At 35.9% G+C, this 21916-nt stretch overlaps 1 protein-coding gene across 1 annotated transcript in view; it reads right to left on the bottom strand.

Annotated features, from left to right (window-relative positions):
• Positions 1-21916, bottom strand: part of EYS (eyes shut homolog) — a 710358-nt gene that overhangs the window by 189454 nt on the left and 498988 nt on the right. Inside the window, exon 36 of the mRNA XM_072333503.1 lies at positions 1722-1951. Within this exon, the coding sequence (XP_072189604.1) occupies positions 1722-1951 (230 nt within the window). The remainder of the gene's footprint in view (positions 1-1721; positions 1952-21916) is intronic.

Below are 21916 nucleotides of genomic sequence, written 5' to 3' on the forward strand. Positions count from 1 at the left end.
CAGCAGGCCTGTCCTGGTTAAGTTTCAAAGGTAGAAATGGCTTAGAATGACATATTTTTGTATGAGCAACATAAAAATAGTTGTTTCAGTCAGTGGTCCGGAAGACAGTTTGACAAAAGTCTGTGGCTCTGTGAGGTAAGTGCTCTTTGAATAATGACATTATTCAGAGCTAGATTACATCTTTTTTCACTGAAAACACCAAAGAGCAGAAAATCCCTTGGGACTGACAGATCATTTGTAAAGTAGAACTAGATTAGAACATGCACCAGTCAGACATGAGTGGAATCGAGAAAAGGAATCACCCAGTGCTGTGGTTATGCGCATAACCTGGTATGGGATGGTGCCACAAGATGTCTACCAAACTCCTATTTAAAATTCACATTGCCTACTCCTAGTATAACTCTCTGGAAAATCAAAATTCTCACATCAAGCATATTACAACTTATAGCTGATACAGAGGAGGTCTACTGCATTCTTTGGAACAGATAAGTAATTTTAGCACAATAAATGTATGTATACAGACAAAATGCTTTATGAAAATACTGAAAATGCTTTGATGAAGCACACTGACTGGAAAATAAACCTGTTATCCTTGAAGGAAACCCACTTTTTTTGTTCCACTTTTCTGCAATGCAATTTGTACAGCCTCTGAAAGTAAATGCAAACTATGAAGAACATATTAACAGAATACAATTTTTACACTGATAAAGCTGAATGTATATGATTTAAAGCATTATAGACTTGGGGAAGGCTGAAAAGTATAATATTCTCTGATATCTACAGCAGCACACTGCAATTATTTTTTTGAGCTGACTGCCATTGATTATTTTCTCATACTGAGAGTAATGACCTACTTTCACACTGTAATACAAGGTGATATTAGCTCAGATACACTAGCAGTCTGGAAAGTGCATTTTTAACCCTCACTGCTGGCATTTTATACCTTGGGATGTTCATTAGGAGAATGTTACAGTTGCATAATCACAATTGAGGTGTTTTTATCTTTTTCTGTACAGCAGTGATGATGTGAAATACTACAAGAATTATCTACCAACATTAATAACTGACTGCAACTTAAATGCTAAAACAGCTTCAGTAGCCAGTTAAAAAAATCTATCAAAAAAACCCTACACCTTTCTGAAAAGTGGTAATGCAAAATAATTAGGATTTCAAAACCGAAAACCTAGTAGTTAGGTTTTTTTTGTTTGTTTGTTTTTTTCACAGAAACAAAAACTGTTCAAAGAATTCGTTATATTGAAATTTTAATTATGTTCATTTGAGTAAACTGTGCATTATAAACAGTATAAATACAATAGAAGTGTAAATGACCTACAGTGTTCTTCATTGAAGGATCATCTACAGAGGCACAAACACAAAAAATATTGTTCCTATATTCATAAACAAACTTTCTTATTTACAAGAAATATTAGGTTGTGTGCTATGCATTAAAGCTGTCCATAAGGTTTTATACAAATCACATTTTTTTTTTCCCACTAACCAAAGTCTTACTCTTATTAACATGCCCAGATCTGCTATCACTTGCCTAACACTGCAAGAAAATATTATCCTAAATACCTGAATGAATCCATTTCTGAGTTATCAACAACTGAGATGGTAAGAAAAGTAACATGATTACTATTACTCCTTCCCCATTTCTTGTCTCAAAAGAACATAAGACGTCCATTTCACAAATGACGTAGAAGAAATTGAACCACAGCTACCTTTTTCGCAGAACCGTCCAGTGAAGTGTAACGGGCAGTCACACTCAAACGAGGTGGCCCCAGTAGGCAGGGAGATTGGATGACAAGTGCCTCCGTTGTGGCACAATCCCTCCTGGCATGCAGACGATAACTCTGGGGAACTCAGAGAGGATAAGACTGGCTCAGGCAGGGCCAGCACATCAGAAGAAACTGTAGGGAATGGTGTTGGCAGATGTGTAGGTACTGGAGTTCTGAAAGAGTAAGGACAAAATATCAAAACAAAACATAACAGACCTGATTTTCTCACAACATTTTAGCTTGATTTTAAAATAGTTTTTCATTTTAATTTTTTTTTCTTTAGAAATTCAGACTTTACTTAAGAAAACGTGATTACATTCTGAGATCAAGTCCCCATCTTGAGATGTAGCAAAAAAGATAATAACAGTATTTTTTCCAGGTGAATGATCAAGAAATAAGCTCCATGTATGTAGCACAGTTTCTACAGGCTGTCATAATTCCTTTTTGGTGCATGTCAGCAATGGAGTAGTAAGAAAATATAGGCTTGCATTGCTAAATATTTTACAGCTTCAAGTTACCAAATCTTGTAAAGCCATTCTAGAAAACACAACTTCCATGCAAGTTGATTAAGCATATATATATAAAGAAAAAAATGGCTTCAATGCAACAACACAGCATCTTTTATGTTCAGTTACAAATGACTATACAGAATCACAGAATCACCAAGGTTGGAATAAACCTAAAACATCATCCAGTCCAACCACCCACCAGTCCACCAGTAGTTCTCACTAAACCATGTCCCTCAACACAATGTCCAAACATTCCTTGAACACCTCCAGGGTCAGTGACTCCACCACCTCATCCCATTCCAATGCCTGACCACTCTTTCAGAGAAGTAGAGTTTCCTAACATCCAGCCTAAATCTCCTCTGGTGCACCTTGAAGCCATTCCCTCTAGTCCTATCACCAGTTACACAAGAGAAGAGGCTTACCCCCAGTTCACAACAACCTCCCTTCAGGTAGTTATAGAGAGCAATAAGGTCTCCCCTGAGCCTCCTCTTCTCTAGACTGAACAAACCCAGCTCCTGCAGCTGCTCCACATTAGGCCTGTGCTCCAGACCCCTCACCAGCTTTGTTGCCCTTCTTTGAACACACTCCAAAGCCTCAATGTCTTTCTTTCAGTGAGGAGCCTAAAACTGGGCACAGTACTCCAGGTGCAGTCTCACCAAAGCTGAATTCCTGCTGGCAGCACTGTTTCTGATGCAAGCCAGGATGCTGTTTGCCTTCTTGGCTGCCCGGGGACACTGCTAGCTCATGTTCTGCTGAGCATCAATCAATACCCCCAGGTCCATTTCCTCTACACAGTCTTCCAGCCACTCTGCCCCAAGCTTGTAGCATTGCCTGGGGTTGTGGACAAAGTGCAGGACCTGGCATTTGGTCTTTTTGAACCTTATCCCATTGGCTTTAGCCCAGACAAGAGAGAGAGAAATAAAACAAAAAGAACATTTTTAATTTGCCCTCACCTATTTGCTTGTGTAGGACGACATTATCTTTCTCCTCTCAGCTTTTGAGCTCTCACTTTAACTACCAGACAGCTAATCAGTTCCTTCCCATTTAATTACTTCCTATCTCAGGTTTGCTAGAAATGAGTTAGCAATGCCACTTGTTTGTGCTAATTATCAGCTTTGCTTATGATTACTTTTTGTTCCTGTCCAGAGAGCCAAACTTGTAGCTCACAATAACCATTGAAATTTAAGGTTAATGACTAACTAACCAGAATAGTTTATATATGACATAGAAAATCATTGGCAATTTTTACCTTTCCAAACATTTCTCTTGTGTCTTAATGTCACACAAGTACTCGTATTAGAGGAAGGCAAACTAAGCTAAGCTGAAATGGTAGTCACATTTTGACGAAAAAAGAACAAAGTAATTATCCAGTGAAATTCAGCATTTTTGGGAGTGTACAATCATTACTTTTTTGTTCTGGTTTGGTGTGTGTGAAAACAGTGGCATAACTCTACTTACCAAAAATAAATAATAATAATAATTGCCTTGCTTCACACTTTACTCTCTTCTTTTCACCCACTCTTGCACAAGACAAAACTTCTGCTTCATCACATTGTACAAGTTAGGACATGTCTTGAAGTATTTGAAAGGGATGGTGGCTCCTAAACATATTTAAGACAACAGCCCCTTATGCTATTCCCTCTCACTTGTGCTAAAATGTGGCTTACAGAGAAGTAGGAGTACAAATCTCTGTTTATCAAGTCTGAAAATTTCAATAACTTCCTGCCTTCAAAAAGTAAACATTCTATATAATACCACACAGTAATGACAAGAGTTCATATAAATGAAATTACATATAAATCATAAATAATATACATTGGTGAAATGAAAAATGACTTCATGATAAAAGTCATCTAAAATGAGTTTGATTGTTCTTTATAAAACAAAACAAAACAAAGAAAAAAACCCCACTAAAGCCTGAATACTTTCTAAGATTATTTTCCCTTTAAACTTAGCACATATTCTTGATGACTGCCTCTGTCTTATGTTTTTACCAGCCTTGTTTCAGAAGGATGTAAAACAGCATCTAAGTTTATTCAGTTCCATTTACTTGACACAACAATTCATCAGAACTAGAACTGCTTTTTATTAGAACTCTTTTTCATTGCCCCCACCTATCACTCAGCAGAGAGCTGTGTGAAAGGTTCTAGAAGCTTAGTTAGTGGGATTTACAGATGGTGGAGTTAGTACCTCATAGCACTCAGAAGCACACCGGGACTTCAATAATACAAACAGGTAGAAGAACGCTGAAAAAAAGAATGGGACTGAAAATGAAAAGAAAATTTTCAAATCACAAAATGACACGTTTAAAGCATATCCAGAGAACAGTTTCAGACACACACACTCACACTACTTTAAAACACTTCAAGGAGTTGAAAAAGCTATGGTGGGTTATGCTACCTATAGTCAGCTCTGATACATCTTCATGCCCTACATAGATGCTGTGAATGTTAACTCATATCCAAAGACATTTGATCATGAATTTTTGTTCAGGCTCCTAAATATGCTTTTATATCATAATGCATTTTTTAAGGAATGTCATCTCCATTTTATATGCTGGAAAATGTATAGCGCTTCGAAGCCTGCACATTTTCATTGTTTATATCATAACAAAACAAAATCAGAGAAATAGGTATGCAGGAGGCTTGGTGATAATTCCTCACTGAAAATAGTTGGAAAAACTATGTGTTCAGAAATAGCTTGAATGAAGAGTGACAATCAAAAACGTGATATCAAAACCACACACATTATGGTTATTAGAAATGAAGTTCCTGGGGTTTCAAGGAAGTCAAAGTCACTCACTTTATGTGAGACAAAAGCATCCAAAAAGATAACACTAATGTGCCTGTTACCTGTTACAAGGCTAGCACAGCAAAATAAAAATGCTACACACCTGCTGTGATTAGAACAATGAATTAAAAAATGACTAAATCACTTTCTCCCCCAAAATTTATTTTATGTTTGAGAAACTCCAGTCTATCAGTGGATCACATAAAGAATCAGACATCTATAGGAAAAGAAAATTGGAAGCCCTTACTAGGATTTGGGGTTGACTTTTCTATTTCTGTTTGGAAAAAAACCCAACACAACAAAAACTTACTAAAATTTGCACAAGAATACACAGATAACCTAAATGCTTCCTGCCAGCTATGAGAAAGACTACCTCTCTAATGACATAGAAACCTATAGAAGATCACTGCAAAATTTACTTCTCAGAATCAGGTCATAGCTACTGTCAGGGGTAAAGCACTGAATGAGAGCGATATTAGCAAGCCACGCTTTCTTGCATTGAAAACAATTATTTCCAACTATGGAAGCTATTTCTCTCTAAACTAGAGCCAAAGGAGCATTTCAAATGAAGTTTTATAAGCACAAATAATGCAGCCAACCTTCATTTTTTGGTTGTCCATCTAATCCACAGAGAAGAAATTAAGAAAAGCTTCTTGGCAGGTTGATTTCTCCCTGGTTCATATACCAGTTTTTCTCAGAGCATCAGTCCTTGCAGTGCTGTTCTGGATGTTTTACTTCTAGATGGTGTCTGACTGCCTCTATGCCAGCCCTGCTTCCAGGCACCCTGCAGCTTGTTTGTTTACTGCAAAAGCAGAGCAGAGTTTGCCCGTGCTCATCAATGGGACAAACATCTGCAGCTGTGCTTCACAACCCATTCCAACTGCTATGAATAAGCAACGACCTTGACTCAACTGTTTAACTAAAATGTTCAGTTGAATAAAGAAGCAGGAATTGTTTAAAGTAATTTAGTAATTGAGATGTTAAAGGTTTTGACAATGTGTAACAAAAATAAATCAGGCAAAACTTGATTCACAGATACTACACAAGGCTACAATTTTCTGTTTTTCTTTCTGATTTCCCAGCACATTGCTGCCTCTCAGGTCAATGCTGCACACAAAGAACCTGTAACTCTCTGCAAGCATCAAAACATTGCTTATAAACTTCAGATAAGCTCAAACAGATGAGTTTTAGTCTGTAACCTTGTGTTTTATAGATGAGTACATGTAAGTTCAAAATGTTCATCTGAATATCTAAATATAGATGTTAGTGCATTTCAAAGTGGTTTATTTATTTTTTTCCTTTCCACATTCCTCATCACCTAGGGAGATGTATGATCAACTGAATGGCACTTCAGGATCATGCTTATTGTTCTGCTGTTAAATCAAAAACACACATAGTCTGGCTAGCTGTTCTTCCTAAATCCTTATGCATTAATTCCCTTTTCAGAAACTATGAGTTAGGGATTCTGTGACAGAAAAAGGTAACCAAAATTACCTTAAATTCTTAGCTTTTCTTCCCACCAAGTGGAAATGTTCACATGTACACTGACCATTTTAGGAAAATATGATTCATACATGCAGACTAAAAAAATAGGTGAATGTGCAAAACGGATGAAGAATAGCACAAGTAATATTGTTATTTCTTGAAATTAATATCCCTGTATTCCTGAATAAACAATCAGAGCAAAAGAATAAAGCCCTAATGTATTTTGTTACATGGGAACTTGTTATATGAACCCTACCTATTGCAGTGGGCTACTTCAGAAAAAAATAAAATAAAATGGTAGTTTCTTGTATCATAGTATCATAGTATCGTGCGAGTTGGAAGGGACCTTAGAGATCATCGAGTCCAACTCCCGGGATTCGAGCCTTCTGTGTAGCAGAGCGGCACTTCTACCACTTGCACCACAGGGGGGATTCGAACTCCCCTGTGTAAATCGTGAAATGTGATGGTTGTGCTTATATCTCTGAAGAAACAGTCTAAAAACTACAAAATCAGGAGCACTTGTAATTTTTAAAGGCCTGAATAAATCCATCAATGCTTTATTTTTTATGCTGGGATAACACAGTATTCAAATTCCTCATTTTTGTCAGACTCTTATCATAGAATCATAGAATTACCCAGGTTGAAAAAGACCTTGACGATCATCAAGTCCAACCACAGCCTAACCAGTACCCTATCTCTAAAAACCCTCTGCTAAATCATATCCCTGAGTACCACATCCAAACGGCTCTTAAACACATCCAGGGATGGCAATTCAACCACCTCCCTGGGGAGCCTATTCCAGTACCTAACCACCCTTTCTGTAAAGAAGTTCTTCCTAATGTCCAACATAAACTTGTCCTGGCGCAACTTGAGGCCATTTCCCCTCGTCCTGTGATTTGTCACTAGTGAGAAGAGACCTGCCCCACTCTCACTGTAAGAACCTTTCAGGTACTGGAAGAGGGTGATAAGGTCTCTCCTCAGCCTCCTTTTCCCCAGACTAAACAGCCTAAGTCTTGACTGTAGGATCTCAATCTCTTGCACAATTTTAACTTGAAAAAAAAAAACATCCATCATACTTTCAATAAGCAGTCTGTTACTATTTTCATTTGCTGTTACATCACCAATCATGACACACTTACAAGAAGCGCTCTCCTAGAGTATTCTCCTGGGGAAGCTGGCAGCCTGTGGCCTGGGCAGATTCACTCTTTGCTGGATAAAGAACTGGCTGGATGGCCAAACCAAAGACTAGTGGTGAATGGAGTTAGATCTAGCTAGCAACTGGTCACAAGCAGTGTTCCTCAGGGGTCCTTATTGGAACCTGTCCAGTTCAGTATCTTTATTGATGATCTAGAAGAGGGGATTGTGTGCACTCCCAGTGAGTTTGCAGATGACACCAAGTTGGGAGAAAGTGTTGATCTGCCTGAGTGTAGGTCGGCCCTACAGAGGGATCTGTACAGGCTGAATAGCTGGGCTGAGGCCAATGGGATGAAGTTCAACAAGACCAAGTGCCAGGTCCTGCACTTTGGTCACAACAACCCCTTGCATTGAGGGTTTTGGAGTTTGGGCCTCCTTACTACAAGAAAGACATCAAGGCCCTGGAGCACATCCAGAGAAGGGCAATGAAGCTGGTGAGGGGTCTGGAGCACAAGCCTTAAGAGAAGAGGCTGAGGGAACTAAAGCTGTTTAGTCTGGAGAGAGGAGGCTCAGGGGAGACCTTATAGCTCTCTAGAACTACCTGAAAGGAGGTAAATAGTAAATAATAACATTTTAAATTTAAACACCTATAATTACTGGAAAACTGTGTAAATGTTCATTATTTCACATGAAACATGCTATACTGGCTGGTATCATATAGGTTGATTACTAATTATCTATTCAATAAGAAATAATATGAAAAGGTATCTGACATCAGATCATGGAATCCATGTCTTTAAGATTGGACAGATGCACATCTGTTCAGCAAATTCAGCATTACAGAAGAAAAATCTGCTGTGAAAAACATGTATGGGTACATGGGAACCTTGTGTGGAAAGGTCAGGGAGACGACAGAGCCAAAGTCTTCTTAGTGTTGACCAGGAAAAGGAGATGCCACAATGGACACAAATTGAAATACAAGAAATGATTTTAGTAGCCATAAAATGGGCTTCAAACTGAGATCTGCAGAGTGAGTAGACTTGTTCCCAAAGTAATTCATTATCAAGCTGATGGAAGCTGTGTCAGCAGAAACACTTTGACATTTTTCTATGAAACAAGTTGATGAGACACGCAATGGCATGGGAGTCCAAGTGATATGATAACATCAGCATTGCCTATATCTTCTGGTATTTATGCACTTAACATTTTATTACTGAAGTAATGGATTTAGCCTTATCTGATATGAGTAAGATAAGGAAGTTTGTATTTTTAGCTTGTCAATAAAGTAATTTGTGCAGGGAAGCAACTGCTCTTATTTGTAATTTTCTTTTTGGAGATGAGCGTACATGCCAGTTTTGCTGGGCTGTGACAGAATATTATTGTAAGCAAATGTTTTAGATTTTGGAGCCAAAAAAAAAAAAAAAAAAAAGATTTTTAGAGGCATTAGCATGCATGGTAGAATATAATTTCAAAACCCTGTGAAAATGAAAGCAACTGCACTTCAGAGAAATGTCAGCTTAAACAGGAATAAAAAATTAATACCTCGCATGTAATTTGGCAGAAATGAACAAAGCTTTTTACAGACTGTTTACTTCACTGTTCACAACCATGTCAAAAATAATATTTTAAATAACAGTTTTCTGATTTCCATGAATCTGCAGAACACCAGATCTGCATGCTTACCTTACTGAAGAAATCACTTAAATAGCTCTACACATTAAGGTGAGAAAACAATTCAAGAGATTATCAGAGAGGGACTGTTTTTGTTAGCAGTTTCTATCTGAATCTTATTTCCTCACTAATTCAAGCTTTTGTTTGATTTGGAAGAATTGTCTGTTTTCCTAATAAAGTATGAAGAGATAAGTTATAATCAGTTATAGTAATAGCTCTTTGAAAAATTCAATTCTCAAGGTTTGTTTCAGGCTATGAGCCCAGCTTCTTCCTCCTACCAGGCATTACATTTGGCAGCAGAACCAAGCAGTGTTGTGCTTACAGCTTTTCATTTAAAAATTCTCAGCTGGTATAGCATCATTTGCAACTGCTTTTGCACACACAGCATCTCATTTAATGGTACAAACTCTTATCAATGCAAATCACATTTTTGATACACAATTCAGTGAAGAATGTGAAAATTAACAGACATAGAGAAGTTTATGAAGACTTTGTTTACAAATAATAAAAAAAGAACTGAACTCTTGAGATGCACAGTTTGCTTTAAGGCATGTAGATTCCCTAGGTTTGCAGCAGACAAATATGTAAGTTAATGTGACAGTTTGTAGCAATACCTTTTTTCTTGTAGAAACTGTAATGCCAAAAATCTTTGTAAACAAGCTGTTGAAGTGAATCTTCCCTAGATGAGTCTTCCATAGATATTTGGAAAAAATAATAAAAAAAAAAAAAAAAAGTTTTACATTTAGTATATGAGAAATATTTTTTTTTCTAGAACTGAATTTCTGTACCAAATCCAGTACTTTTTTTTCACCTGGAATAGTGTCAAAGTCTGCTCACAGAACTGAGCTTTGTGTCTGTCAATTGTTCACACTACTCTTTCTTTTTTTCCTCATTTTCGTAGCCTTCCTCATTCTCCTTTTTTAACCCTCTTGATTTTCTGTCATCCAAACATTACCATTAAAAAAAACACTACTGAGAAGTGAGCGGATCACAGTATCACAGAATCGTGCGAGTTGGAAGGGACCTTAGAGATCATCAAGTCCAACTCCCAGGATTTGAGCCTTCTGTGTAGCAGAGCGGCACTTCTACCACTTGCACTACAGGGGGGATTCGAACCCGGGTCTCCGGTGTTGCAAGCGGCATTTCTACCACTGCGCCACCGGGGCACACCAGGATCAATGTGCAAATCTCAATTTTTCTGATGTTTAAGCAGATCTTAAATGTCTGAACTTCAGCTCTGCATTCTACATTTAGTCTGTCTCAGAAAATCCTCTCCCAGTTTCATCTCCTATCCACTGTTTAAAAAAGCTGCACTTAAAATGCCCAAGTAATATAACTTTCTGTTCATTTTTGCTATTTAGTTTGTTTCTTGAAATTCCTGTTTTTGAATTGGAAAAATATTTCCATTCTCTCTATTTTTTTTTATTTTTATTTTTAATATAACCATTCTGTTTCAGTCCTCAATGAAAGTGTCTGAAACAAAGTTCCTATGAGAATCCACAGTTCCAGAACAGAATCACTGTTTACCAAAGCTTCTATCTACCTTCAAGGGCTATAGACATTCTGCCATCTCAGTGATGGCATTCATAATTTAGACTCCAAGATAAAGGAAAATCACATTTAGATCATGGATAAGAAAGAGATTTCCTATGTAATAATTCATCTCAGGGAAGATTTCTGCATTGTAGGGCTGCAGTGGCCAAGTCTTTGCTTTTTACCTACAGTGAAGATTTTTCGTACATCCAGAACTCTGCCTCATCATGAAGAAAATGAAGTACTTCAAACGTATATTAAAAACAATTGATGCAGTGAAAAAAACACCACAAACAAGTTGAATATCCCTTACCTAATGGATGGGGAACCGTATTCAAACACTTCTACTTTCTCAGTTCAACTTAATTAATGCTTGTTCCATGCAAGTCAGAATAGACGAAGGGACTGGTTTCAGGAGCTCTTATTGCTCTTCTGTCCTGTTAAGTTTGTAATTACATCAAGCCAAGGGCAAAACTGATGAACTGGAACAGCACACTTATAACTGATCGTAAGGGAAAGCAAGGATGTGCCAAAGGTAAGTTATGTCTTGGACAGTTTCATCTCAATTTCTTTTGGGGATGCCCTTTGCGAGATGCATTTCCAAGGACAAGAAGTAGCACTCTCAGATACTAGAAAGAGGGGAGCCCTAAAGAGAATTGAGGTGTTTTTAGAAATGGACAGAAACACACACATTGTTAGGACAGAACTCCAGTGTACCCCAAGTACATTACAGATTTTTGAGAGTATGTATTTAGTTTTTAGCTGCCTCACATGAGAACAATTTAGACATCTAAGTCAATTTCACAGACACAGTGCCTAATATTTTTGTGTTTTGGATTCCCAGTGTGTTGACAATTGTTATTGCCCTCATAACAGAAATAGGGAAGGCCTACACTGCTTTATAAATATCAATTAAGATTGCTGGATAGAAATTATTACACTATTCAAAGTCTGTGTGACTAGAGAAAGATGAGAACATAAAAAGGTTTTTTGGATCAAACACTATTGAAATTATCCTCACACCTAACCTAGAAGAAAGATGAGACAGGCATGTAGAAGTTATTAGTACAGAATGAGTTAAAAATGCAGAGTAATAGTATGTATTATCTAGCCTTTCTTCCAGACTTAATTTCTAATTATATCTTAATGCTGCTGGTTGGCTGGCATGCATAAACACAAGCATCATTTATTCATCAGTAATCCGGCATTTAATTAAAACATTACTGCATTCCCATTCGGTGCAAAAGGAAGAGCACTGTAAATATGACAGGTCAAAATTTTTCATATTACTAGATAAAGAAATACACTACAGAAAAAAAAAAAAAATCCTGAATTTTGAAAAGTATTGAATCAGAAACTAGAATTGTAGTTCTTTATGTAACATTTTCCTATCAGGACAAAGTGATACTATATTCAGTAATACACCTGTCACAGGTGAGATAGTGAGCAACAGCCCATAGTGGATCTAGCGACTGGAGTTTACTGAAGAACTGACAAGATTAGAGTTTTACTTTATTTGATTATTTCACACATTCACTTACTCTTCTCATCATCACTATGTTCGTTAGGTCTCCACCGTCCTTCCCAGTAGTGAAGTTGATGATGATCTAGGAAGCTTGGTGGAAAGTCATGTCAATTCACATTTAGCAGCTGCTTGTAGTTACTGATGTTGTTTTCAGACATGGTCCCTATGCACCCATGCTCCTCTGTGAACTTTGGGATCTTTCCCACCTTCCAGAATAATTCCCCTAGCCAGAATCTTTACCTTTTTCCTTCTTGGTCCTCTTTTTCTCTCCAAGATTCCCTCTTCTTTTCAGGAACTTTGGTTTTTGGCACACACTATTTTTCTCTAGAACCCTCAAATATCCATTTTGCTTAATATAAAATCTCACTGTGTATTTTTCATCAGCCTCCTAGCCAGAGCTTTTATCTTATGTTTCTTTACTAGTTGGAGGTTTCAGATTATGCCATGCTTGTTCAGTCCAGAGATTATAAAAATTTACATAGATTGCCAAGATTACATAGGAGATTTCTGTTTGAGAGTTCAAAATTTTAGTTTGGGATATTTATGTCCTATTTTCTGATACTTGTGATGTCCTGCCTCAACCCAGATATCTGCTACCAATTGATATTAACAAAATAATCCTTTTACTGTCTACAGTATTATCATATTTTAGAGTGTCACAGTTTAAGAGGCAGTGTAGCCTCTTAAACTAGATGTCTTTTCCTTCTTCCTCACATTAACATGTAATGAATGTATGCGTACATTACATGAAATCATGTGTTAATTAGGGGGATTTTTCTAGAGGCAAACTGTTAAATCCTGGTGTATGGAATATTCTTCCTTTCTTTTAACTGTGAATCATTAGAATTTTGGCCACAAACCATTTTTTTGCAGAGACCATTCCTACTTGAGAATGAACAAATACTTTAACAATGACAATGACAGCACCAGCAAGAAGAATCGATAAAAAAGAAATTAACATGTTCAATACTTTTGACTTCATGCCCAACCTCCTTTCCCTTCCAAATAGTCCAAAGCATCAAATGCCACCCAAAATATTCTTTTCCCTCCTAAAGATTTTAATACATTTTGTTTGCCAATAAGACTCTTAGGACAGAATTCACCTCTTCAAACATTATCTAACATTTTGGAAACTTGCCAAAATTGATCACCTTGGTTCTCTCTGCAACTGACTTACACAGAGAGGTATCTCCAACTCATGCTGTTTCAAGATAGGTGACCACCTGGAAATGGAACTGAAAAGATTAACTTTTATGATCAACGACAAATTCCTGCTTCTAGTCACTATATCACACTTAAAATGGATGTTTTGATTACATAACACAACAACAGTGAAAAAATTGCTAAAATACATAAATGCTAAAATACTCCATATGAATTACCTTAACCACAAAGAACAGAGCTTAATTTTATGTTGTTTAAGCCAACTGTTCTTTTCTAAACCTCTGAACAACCTAAGATGACAGTGAAAAGATTGAACAATTTTAATGTCAGCAAGAGAAAGTAACTCTGGTTCAGCTAAATCTGATAAAGAAATTAACAGACAGCTTTATCACAATTGCAAATGAGAAGCTATGTTATTAGTATGAACCATCAGAAAAAGAGCATAACAGTTTAAAAACAAGGAACAAGGACAAGAAATGCCGGATGTTTCCAGATTTCAGTCTTTCCTTTCAGTTTGTAGAACAGTACTCAAAACAGACAGTGCAGGAATCAAGATCAAATGCAGCAGAAAAACAACACAGCACTACAGTGCATTATTCAGTTTGGGTTATGACTAGGAATAATTAAGGTGCTGTCTTTTCTCAAACTGAATTACTCAACAAAAAATGCTGAAAACAAATTATTCATACTTTCACATCTTCTCACCAGCTCAAATGCTCTGACATAAGGAAGCAGAGAAAATTAAATTAGAAATATTCTATATTAAAGTTATCATGGGTCAATCTGGACTAGGAAAAAACTTAAATAAGCTGATATTATGCATCTGTTGCACCCAATAGCATCTTAAGCACTAACTGTGTCTAAGCGCTATGCTACTGGAGGTTTAAGTAACTGGTTAAGATTTGGGATAAGGAAATGCCTACAACTGAGAGTCGCTGATCTTTCCAACTAAGAAACAAGTTTCAAAGGAAGAGCCAAAGACAAATCAGGCAAAAGCAAAAGAATATTTTCAGTGGCAGAGAGACAGAATACTACTTACTATTACATTCAAATTGCACTACATTTGTTAATCATCTGTTAGTAACAGTATGTGCCCCGGTGGCGCAGTAGTAGAATTGCTGCTTGCAACACCGGAGGCCCGGAGTTCGAATCCCCCCTTGTGGCGCAGGGGGTAGAAGTGCCGCTTCACTACACAGGGGGCTCGAAACCCGGGAGTTGGACTCGATGATCTCTAAGGTCCCTTCCAACTCGCACAATACTGTGATACTGTGATACTGTAACCCATTAACAGCTCCTATAACTAGAGCATCAATATTAGAGATTAAACAGGGTAGTTACCTCAGAGGAGCTCAAATTTAAGGACAGTATCAACCAAGTGCTCATCATCATGCTATCAATCAAGCTTTTAATGAAAATTAACATCTGAACACAATTGGGAAGCTAAATGATTTGAAAGCATGCAACAAAGTTTGCTTTCTTTCCTCCTTTTCTCTTTCTTGATTACTTTCTTGATCCCCAGTAAGAAATTTAGACAACTTTTTTTGAAATTCAAGATTGAAAACATCTAACATTCTGTTTTCAACAGTGAAAACAAAAATCACCCTGGCAAAAAAAAACTGTACACTGCTAATAGCAACAGGTTTAGCAGAATTTAAGAGATAATAATATGTTTTCATTGTTGAAAAATATTATTTCCTTCAATTTAGTCCTATTTTCTGTACTTAAAACTGACACAGACTTACTTGATGGACAGATGAAAGAACTTACCTTAATGTTCATATTAGAAATTCATTTTTAATATAATAACTTTGAGAGAAAATTTACTATAAATAAAATTAAATTTGCTTACAACTAGAACTTAAAATTTCTTTCATATACTTTTTTTTTTTTTTTTTTTTTTAATTTCATATTCTTTAAATCAATCAGGAATGTTTTATAACTTTGTTTTATGAAATAGATTTAATAATTGGTAAATTCTGGAAGCCAATTAATGATGTCATACCTGTGTTTATAGAGCCATGAAATTTAAGAACCTAATCACTTCCCTCCATTTTCATACAATACTTTTTCAATTTTATAACATCAGTGAAATATGTTAGGCAGTTAATTCTACAAAATGACTGCCTTTTCAACAGACTAATATTACCTGGCCTTCAGCCTTGCTCCTTACATCCATAAAAATTACATATTTCATCTAGGTATTTAAATAATGAACATTTCTGAGGTTTAAAAAAGAGCTAGCTCACACACATCAACTAGGGCCTTGGTTGGGTACTAGTAGTGGAGCGTTTCCTTCTCTTCTCCTAATTTTAGAATGTGTGGGGGGATTACAAATGGATAAATCTGACTTCAGAGACCTGGACTGTAGCACATATATCTCATCATGTTCTTGCATAGCACAGAGAAAGTTTTTTTAATTTTGTTTGTTTGTTTGTTTTTCCTCTCTTTCTTTCTCTCTCTCTCTCTTTCTTTTGGCCAAAACCCAGGCCCTCTGGCCTAAGCCAGGCTGGTTGGGGCATTGAACAAACTAGTCTAGGGGCAGGTGTCCCTGCGTATAGCAGGGAGTTTGGAACTAGATGGTCTTAAAGGGTCTTAAAGGTCCTCTCCAACCCAAACCTATCTATGATTCTCTATGATTCTACAACTCTTTTTTTTTTTTTTTTTTTTTTTTTTTTTTTTTTTAAATACTGTTTCCTATAAACCTCATAGCTCCCAAAGAAATACTCAAAGCCAGAATTAAGACTGCTCCTAGAAACTGATTAATGATTTGAGAACAATATATGAAGGAATTAAAAGAGAGGACACAACATCAAAACTTCTCTATTATACATGTGATTTTGTGTGAACTGCCCAATATGTATGTGAATACCTGCTGCAGGTTTACACAGACTAAACAGTGACTGCTGTATACTCTGAACATTCTGTGTATAGTGGAATATAATCCAAGAGAGTGCTTCTTTTTGGAAACTATTCACTGAAAAGTTTACACATGCATTACAAATTGTTTCTAGTTTCTGCTTTCAATATACTAGCTCTTCAGGAAATAAATAAATAAATAAATAATAATTCTATTATGAATATGCCTATAAAAATGTGTCTAGATTCTAAGGCTAAACTTCAGTAACATTCTCCCTGTACTCATGAGCTATGATTTCACTTCTAAAGAAAGAAGGAGAAAAAGGGAAGAATACAACAGGATTCAAAGCTGTTAAGATATTTTTCTGAATAGTTACTTGAACAAAGATCGACATTTTAAATACTATACTAATGTTTCAAAGGCTGCAGGGGGCACTGATGCACTGTGTATCTACACTACTGCAGAGCAAGAGTCAGACAGGACATGATTAAACAGTCCTGCAGTTTACAGATATAGAAAAACAAAACAAAACAAAACAAAAAACAAACAAACAAACAAAAAAACCCAAACCACAACATGATCTATTTATAATCACTTTAGTTTTGGAGAAATTAGGTAATTGTAAAATATTCATATGAATTTTTGAGAGGAGTTAATGTTTCTTTTACTGAAAAATATATTTGTTTTTCTGCTACAAACAAGTAGTTACAGGTATAAGATTGTTTTCTTAACTTTATCACCAATGCCCCTTGAAGGATGATATATCTTTCCAGTATTGCATTACTTAGTACTACAGCTTTAAACAAACAATCCCAATTCCCTCTAGAAAACAAGAAATATTTACTTAGCAGATATCTGGAGAAGAACATTTGTTAACTGTTAATAATAACCTGCTTATATCTTTATCAGCCAATACAGATATTATCTGTCTCCCAGACTAATTTTAAATACAGTGCATTACAGTAAGAAATTAATATACATGTTTTGTAAAATGCAAATACATCTTTCAATAACTAGTTATATTTTATCAGGTTGATATTTTTGATTTTAGAACCTAGGAATGATGCTTCTCAATGCAGATACATCTTTTGTTTGGAGAAGGGCCACAGAGCTGATCAAAGGGCTGGAGTACCACTCCTATGAAGACAGCCTTAGAAGAGAAGGATCTGGGGAGACCTTCTAGTACCTAAAGGGAGCTTACAACCAGGAGGGTAATCAAATTTTTTCAAGGGCAGACTTCAGTAGGACAAGGGGGAATGGCTTTAAACTAATAGAAGAGAGATTTAGGCTGGATGTTGGGATGTTACTCAGAGGGCACTGAGGTGCTGGCAGGTACAGGCTGCCCAGAGATGTTCTGAATGCCACATAGCTGGAGATACTTCAAGACCAAGTTGGATGGTGTCCTGGGAAGCCTGATCTGGTGGGTAGAAACCCTGACCACAGGAGGGGGGGGTTGGAATTAGATGATCTTTAAGGACCCTTGAAACCTAAGCCATTTTATGACATCATGCTTATCAATTCAGAGTTTCTTGTTACATCTTTCAGCCATGAATTCTAACATTCTAGTCCCTGCTGAGCTAAATAAACCTCTGTGTCCAGTGTAATAATAATAATTGAACCTGCAACATCTAAGCAGTTTTAGGGGAATTTTATTTCAAATAACTTGTAATTAAAACATACTATAAACACCGAATTACAGATTCACAATACATATCTCTAAAATTGACATATTTTGGTTATCAATAATATAAGGGACTTTAAAAAAACTGGTTTTAAAATTTAGATTCTTGAATCATTTATAGATCTGAAGTGAACAGGCATATCAAAAGTTCTAAAGAGAAGCTAAAACCATTTAAATTGTAAAAATATGTTCAAAACCTCTTTAAAAAAGTGAAATACTGTCTATGACTGGCTTTATTTTCTGTAAAAACACAAAAGGTTTTTTAAGGCTGATTGTTTCACTTCCAGCTTTTTTAGATGAGATTTTTACAAACCCACAAATACTTTATAAGTCATGCAGTTCTGTACTCCATTCACTGACATAATAAAGCACAAAGAATGGATTCCTGCAGATAGCTGCCAGATAGAATAAAACTGAGCTTCTAAACTTTTCTCTTGATATTCGGGCTTTTGTAAGTTGAAGGCAACTTGTGATTTCTTATTACTTCTGTATCAATTTTGATACTTTTATATCAAAGCGATTCTCAAAGATGATAAAAAGCAAAGAGAAAATCTTATACTGATTCAAGTTTCCAGTAGGCAAATTCTTCCTTTTGGTATGGCTCTTATTCCTCCTTATTATTCCTCCTCTTATTCTGTCTTATATACCTCTCTTTTCACAGTACAGGCTGCTACAATAACAAAAGCAACTACACCTCCATTAAAAGGCATTCTATGCATATAACTTGGAAATCACGGAAACCTGCTGTGAACTGTAATTATTTGTGAGTATATAACATAACATTTTATCTCCATTTCTAGATTTCTGAGATTGGAATGCCATCAATACTAGCACTAAAACTTGTTGCGATTGTAATCCATTAAGGAAGATATACAAGATAATTTATTTTATTGTCCAATTATTTTAAGGCAATTCCTCTGGTTATACATACTTGGCTCTTTTTGAACCACTGCTCATAATAAATTTAAGGTGAGGTATACAGGGAAACCTCTTTAAAACAGAATTCTGTCAAACCATCCATACACCCAAGTGCAAGTTTTAGACAAGCAGAAAAAAAAAAACCAGAGATTATTTTTTCTACTCTAGTAGAGTAGAAGAAGAGGGTATTACTGTTCACAGATCTGTCTGGCTAGAAGCCCAGGTGATTATTTCAGGAAACTACTGAACCGTACAACTCGATGTCTTGTGTCACTAAAATAATTTTTCTTAACCATTAAGGTAAGGTTCCCAAAGAGTATTGCAACTGCTGTCACACATCATATAATTAATGCTGTGAAAAATACATGTGATGAAGTTTTAAAATCCCTGAGAAACATCTTTAGTTTTTGCTTTGTGAAGCTGCTCTAATCTTGTTAGAAAGTTGGGAAGCTCTTATCCCTTTGTTTGTGTTAGATAAAATTTTATATTTTCATGTTTACAAAATCATTTTATTTTTATGGGAAAACCATGTCAAAACATGGCAGCAAAAAGATAGATTCATTCATCAGAAAGAAAGTATCATAAATCTTAAAAGTTCATTTAGCTAAAATACTTCATGGTTTTATATTTCAAAGCTAAATACTTTTCTCCTTGAATTACAGATTTTCTGAGAAAGTATAAATACTCAAAGCACTGTGGTAGAAGGTAAGTAACACTGTTTATAGACTACAGCAAGCCCAAATTTTGCAGCAATCCGTAGCATTCCTGAAACTATAATCTCTGATGTAAAGCAAAAAAAGGAATCTTCCTCATTTGCTGTAGTTAAAAATATACTGCTCAAATCCTACATCTTTACACCTGTCAGATTACCATACAATCCAAAGGTGAGAGAGGTTGGAACACTACAAAAACACCTTAAAACTATCTTTGCAGTCTTGTAATTTTGATCACTTTTGACTTTGATAACACTCCAATTAGAGGCAATTCACTGTGTAGTGCTTTAGGTTGTAATGCCTCACAGAATTTTCTATCCACTCCGGGCTGGCCCACTGACCTCTGTCATATTCTTAACTCTCTTATCTCCTATGTAAGAACTTGTGATGGTCTACTGAAAAGGCATCTGATAGGCAATCTCTCTCATTTCCATGTTTGAAGAATGGGTTGTGGTTGTAACTTTATACACTGTTCACAGTTTGCGTGGCTTTGAATCTACCATTCCACACAAAAAGGTCAAGACTGATAGATTTTTTTTTTGTTGTTGTGATAGAAATCTTTAGCACACACATTTCTCCTTCCTAAGCACACGTTCCTCTTTCCTGAAGTATTAATGTAACAAACTGGATAATTTCTTCAGTTCTGCACTGTGAGTGATCTGAAGAAAGCCCGGCACTTTATTTTGTTGATGTACGAAGGGATCAATTTATTCCACAGTTAAATATTTGGAGTGAAAGAAGCTCTACAAATAGATTTAATAAATTCAATAATCATACAAAGTAAGAATGACCAGTAACTGGATATATTAAATATTATTTAGCTACACTAAAATAAATGCAAAGATGTGAACTGAGTGTAAAATAGCATTTCTTGAGCACTGAAACTTTCCTTTTAGCACACAAAAGAAATGCATTATAAAATAATGAAGTACATAGGAACAGCAGAGCAGAAAGGCAGTTTCTTTTAAAAAAATCTGTGAATATTATTCCCAAAAATTTCTTTACTGTGCAACTGAGTCAGACTGTTTTCCAAAATATCTGAGGTGTCATTTATTTGCAGCAACAGTCTCATATATATACTTTGGCACAACTAAACTGACACATATCCTTGCAAATGTATCCCCGATAAAAACACGATGAAAAGAAAAGCACGCTACCATTTATGACTTATTAGCTGTCATGCAAGTATCTGGCAGTTCCAAGAGAAATCAAGATCTCATCATACTTGTTTGTTACAGACACATCAACAGTGACTACTACAGAAATTTGTTGACAGAATAAAGAACCAGTCTCCCACTGGTGTAATACATGTCTGAAGTGAGAAGTAAGAAAGGTAAATAAACATAACAAAAAATATTATTAATGTTTTAGAAATGACTGTTTCACTAACAGTGATTGGTGTTAGTTCTGTGCTATGCTGATGAGATGATGCCTTTTCCTGAAATAGGGAGAGGCTTAATATTTATGAAGATGTTATCTCACCTGTATATAAGCCTATACATGAATTTGTCTAATATCTATCACAACTTACACAAAATTCTTCAAAAGACTTAGCTACACAAACATTTACAGTGATTTTGAGGATTTATAGGCCATCATCTGAACAGGAAGGAAAAAAAAGGTAACAGAAAAATACCCAGAATTCACTCGCACGCTACAGCAGAAAAGAAACTGCATATGACAGCAGGACTCACAAAGGAAAAGAAAACATTAAAAATAAATATAATAAAATATGAGGGTAATCAGAAAGGACAAATCAAGCAATGAGGATGAAAGCATAGAAAAGAAAATCAGGAACGGGTAAAGGAGGAAGAGACAATCAGTAACACACACAAAAAAGGTTATCAGCCAGCAAAAGCAACAAATGACAGAGGAAAAAAAAAAAAAAAAAAAAAGTAAAAAAAAAAAAAAAAGGCATAAAGAACAAACAGTTCTTATCATTATGTTTAAATTGCACAGAATAGCTGTTAACATCAAGCACCATATATGAAATGAATATAAATGAAGCTTTATCTTCAATTCTGTACTCTGGAAACATTTTAGTCCAATCTGTATATTAGCCACAGAAAATACAGAGAATATGTTAAACAAAAAACTGACTAGTATCAATTTTATTCATTGAATCATTTTCTTCTACACTACTACACTTCTAGTTTCT

The sequence above is a fragment of the Excalfactoria chinensis genome, chromosome 3, assembly GCF_039878825.1.
Source record: "Excalfactoria chinensis isolate bCotChi1 chromosome 3, bCotChi1.hap2, whole genome shotgun sequence".
NCBI lineage: Eukaryota > Metazoa > Chordata > Aves > Galliformes > Phasianidae > Excalfactoria > Excalfactoria chinensis.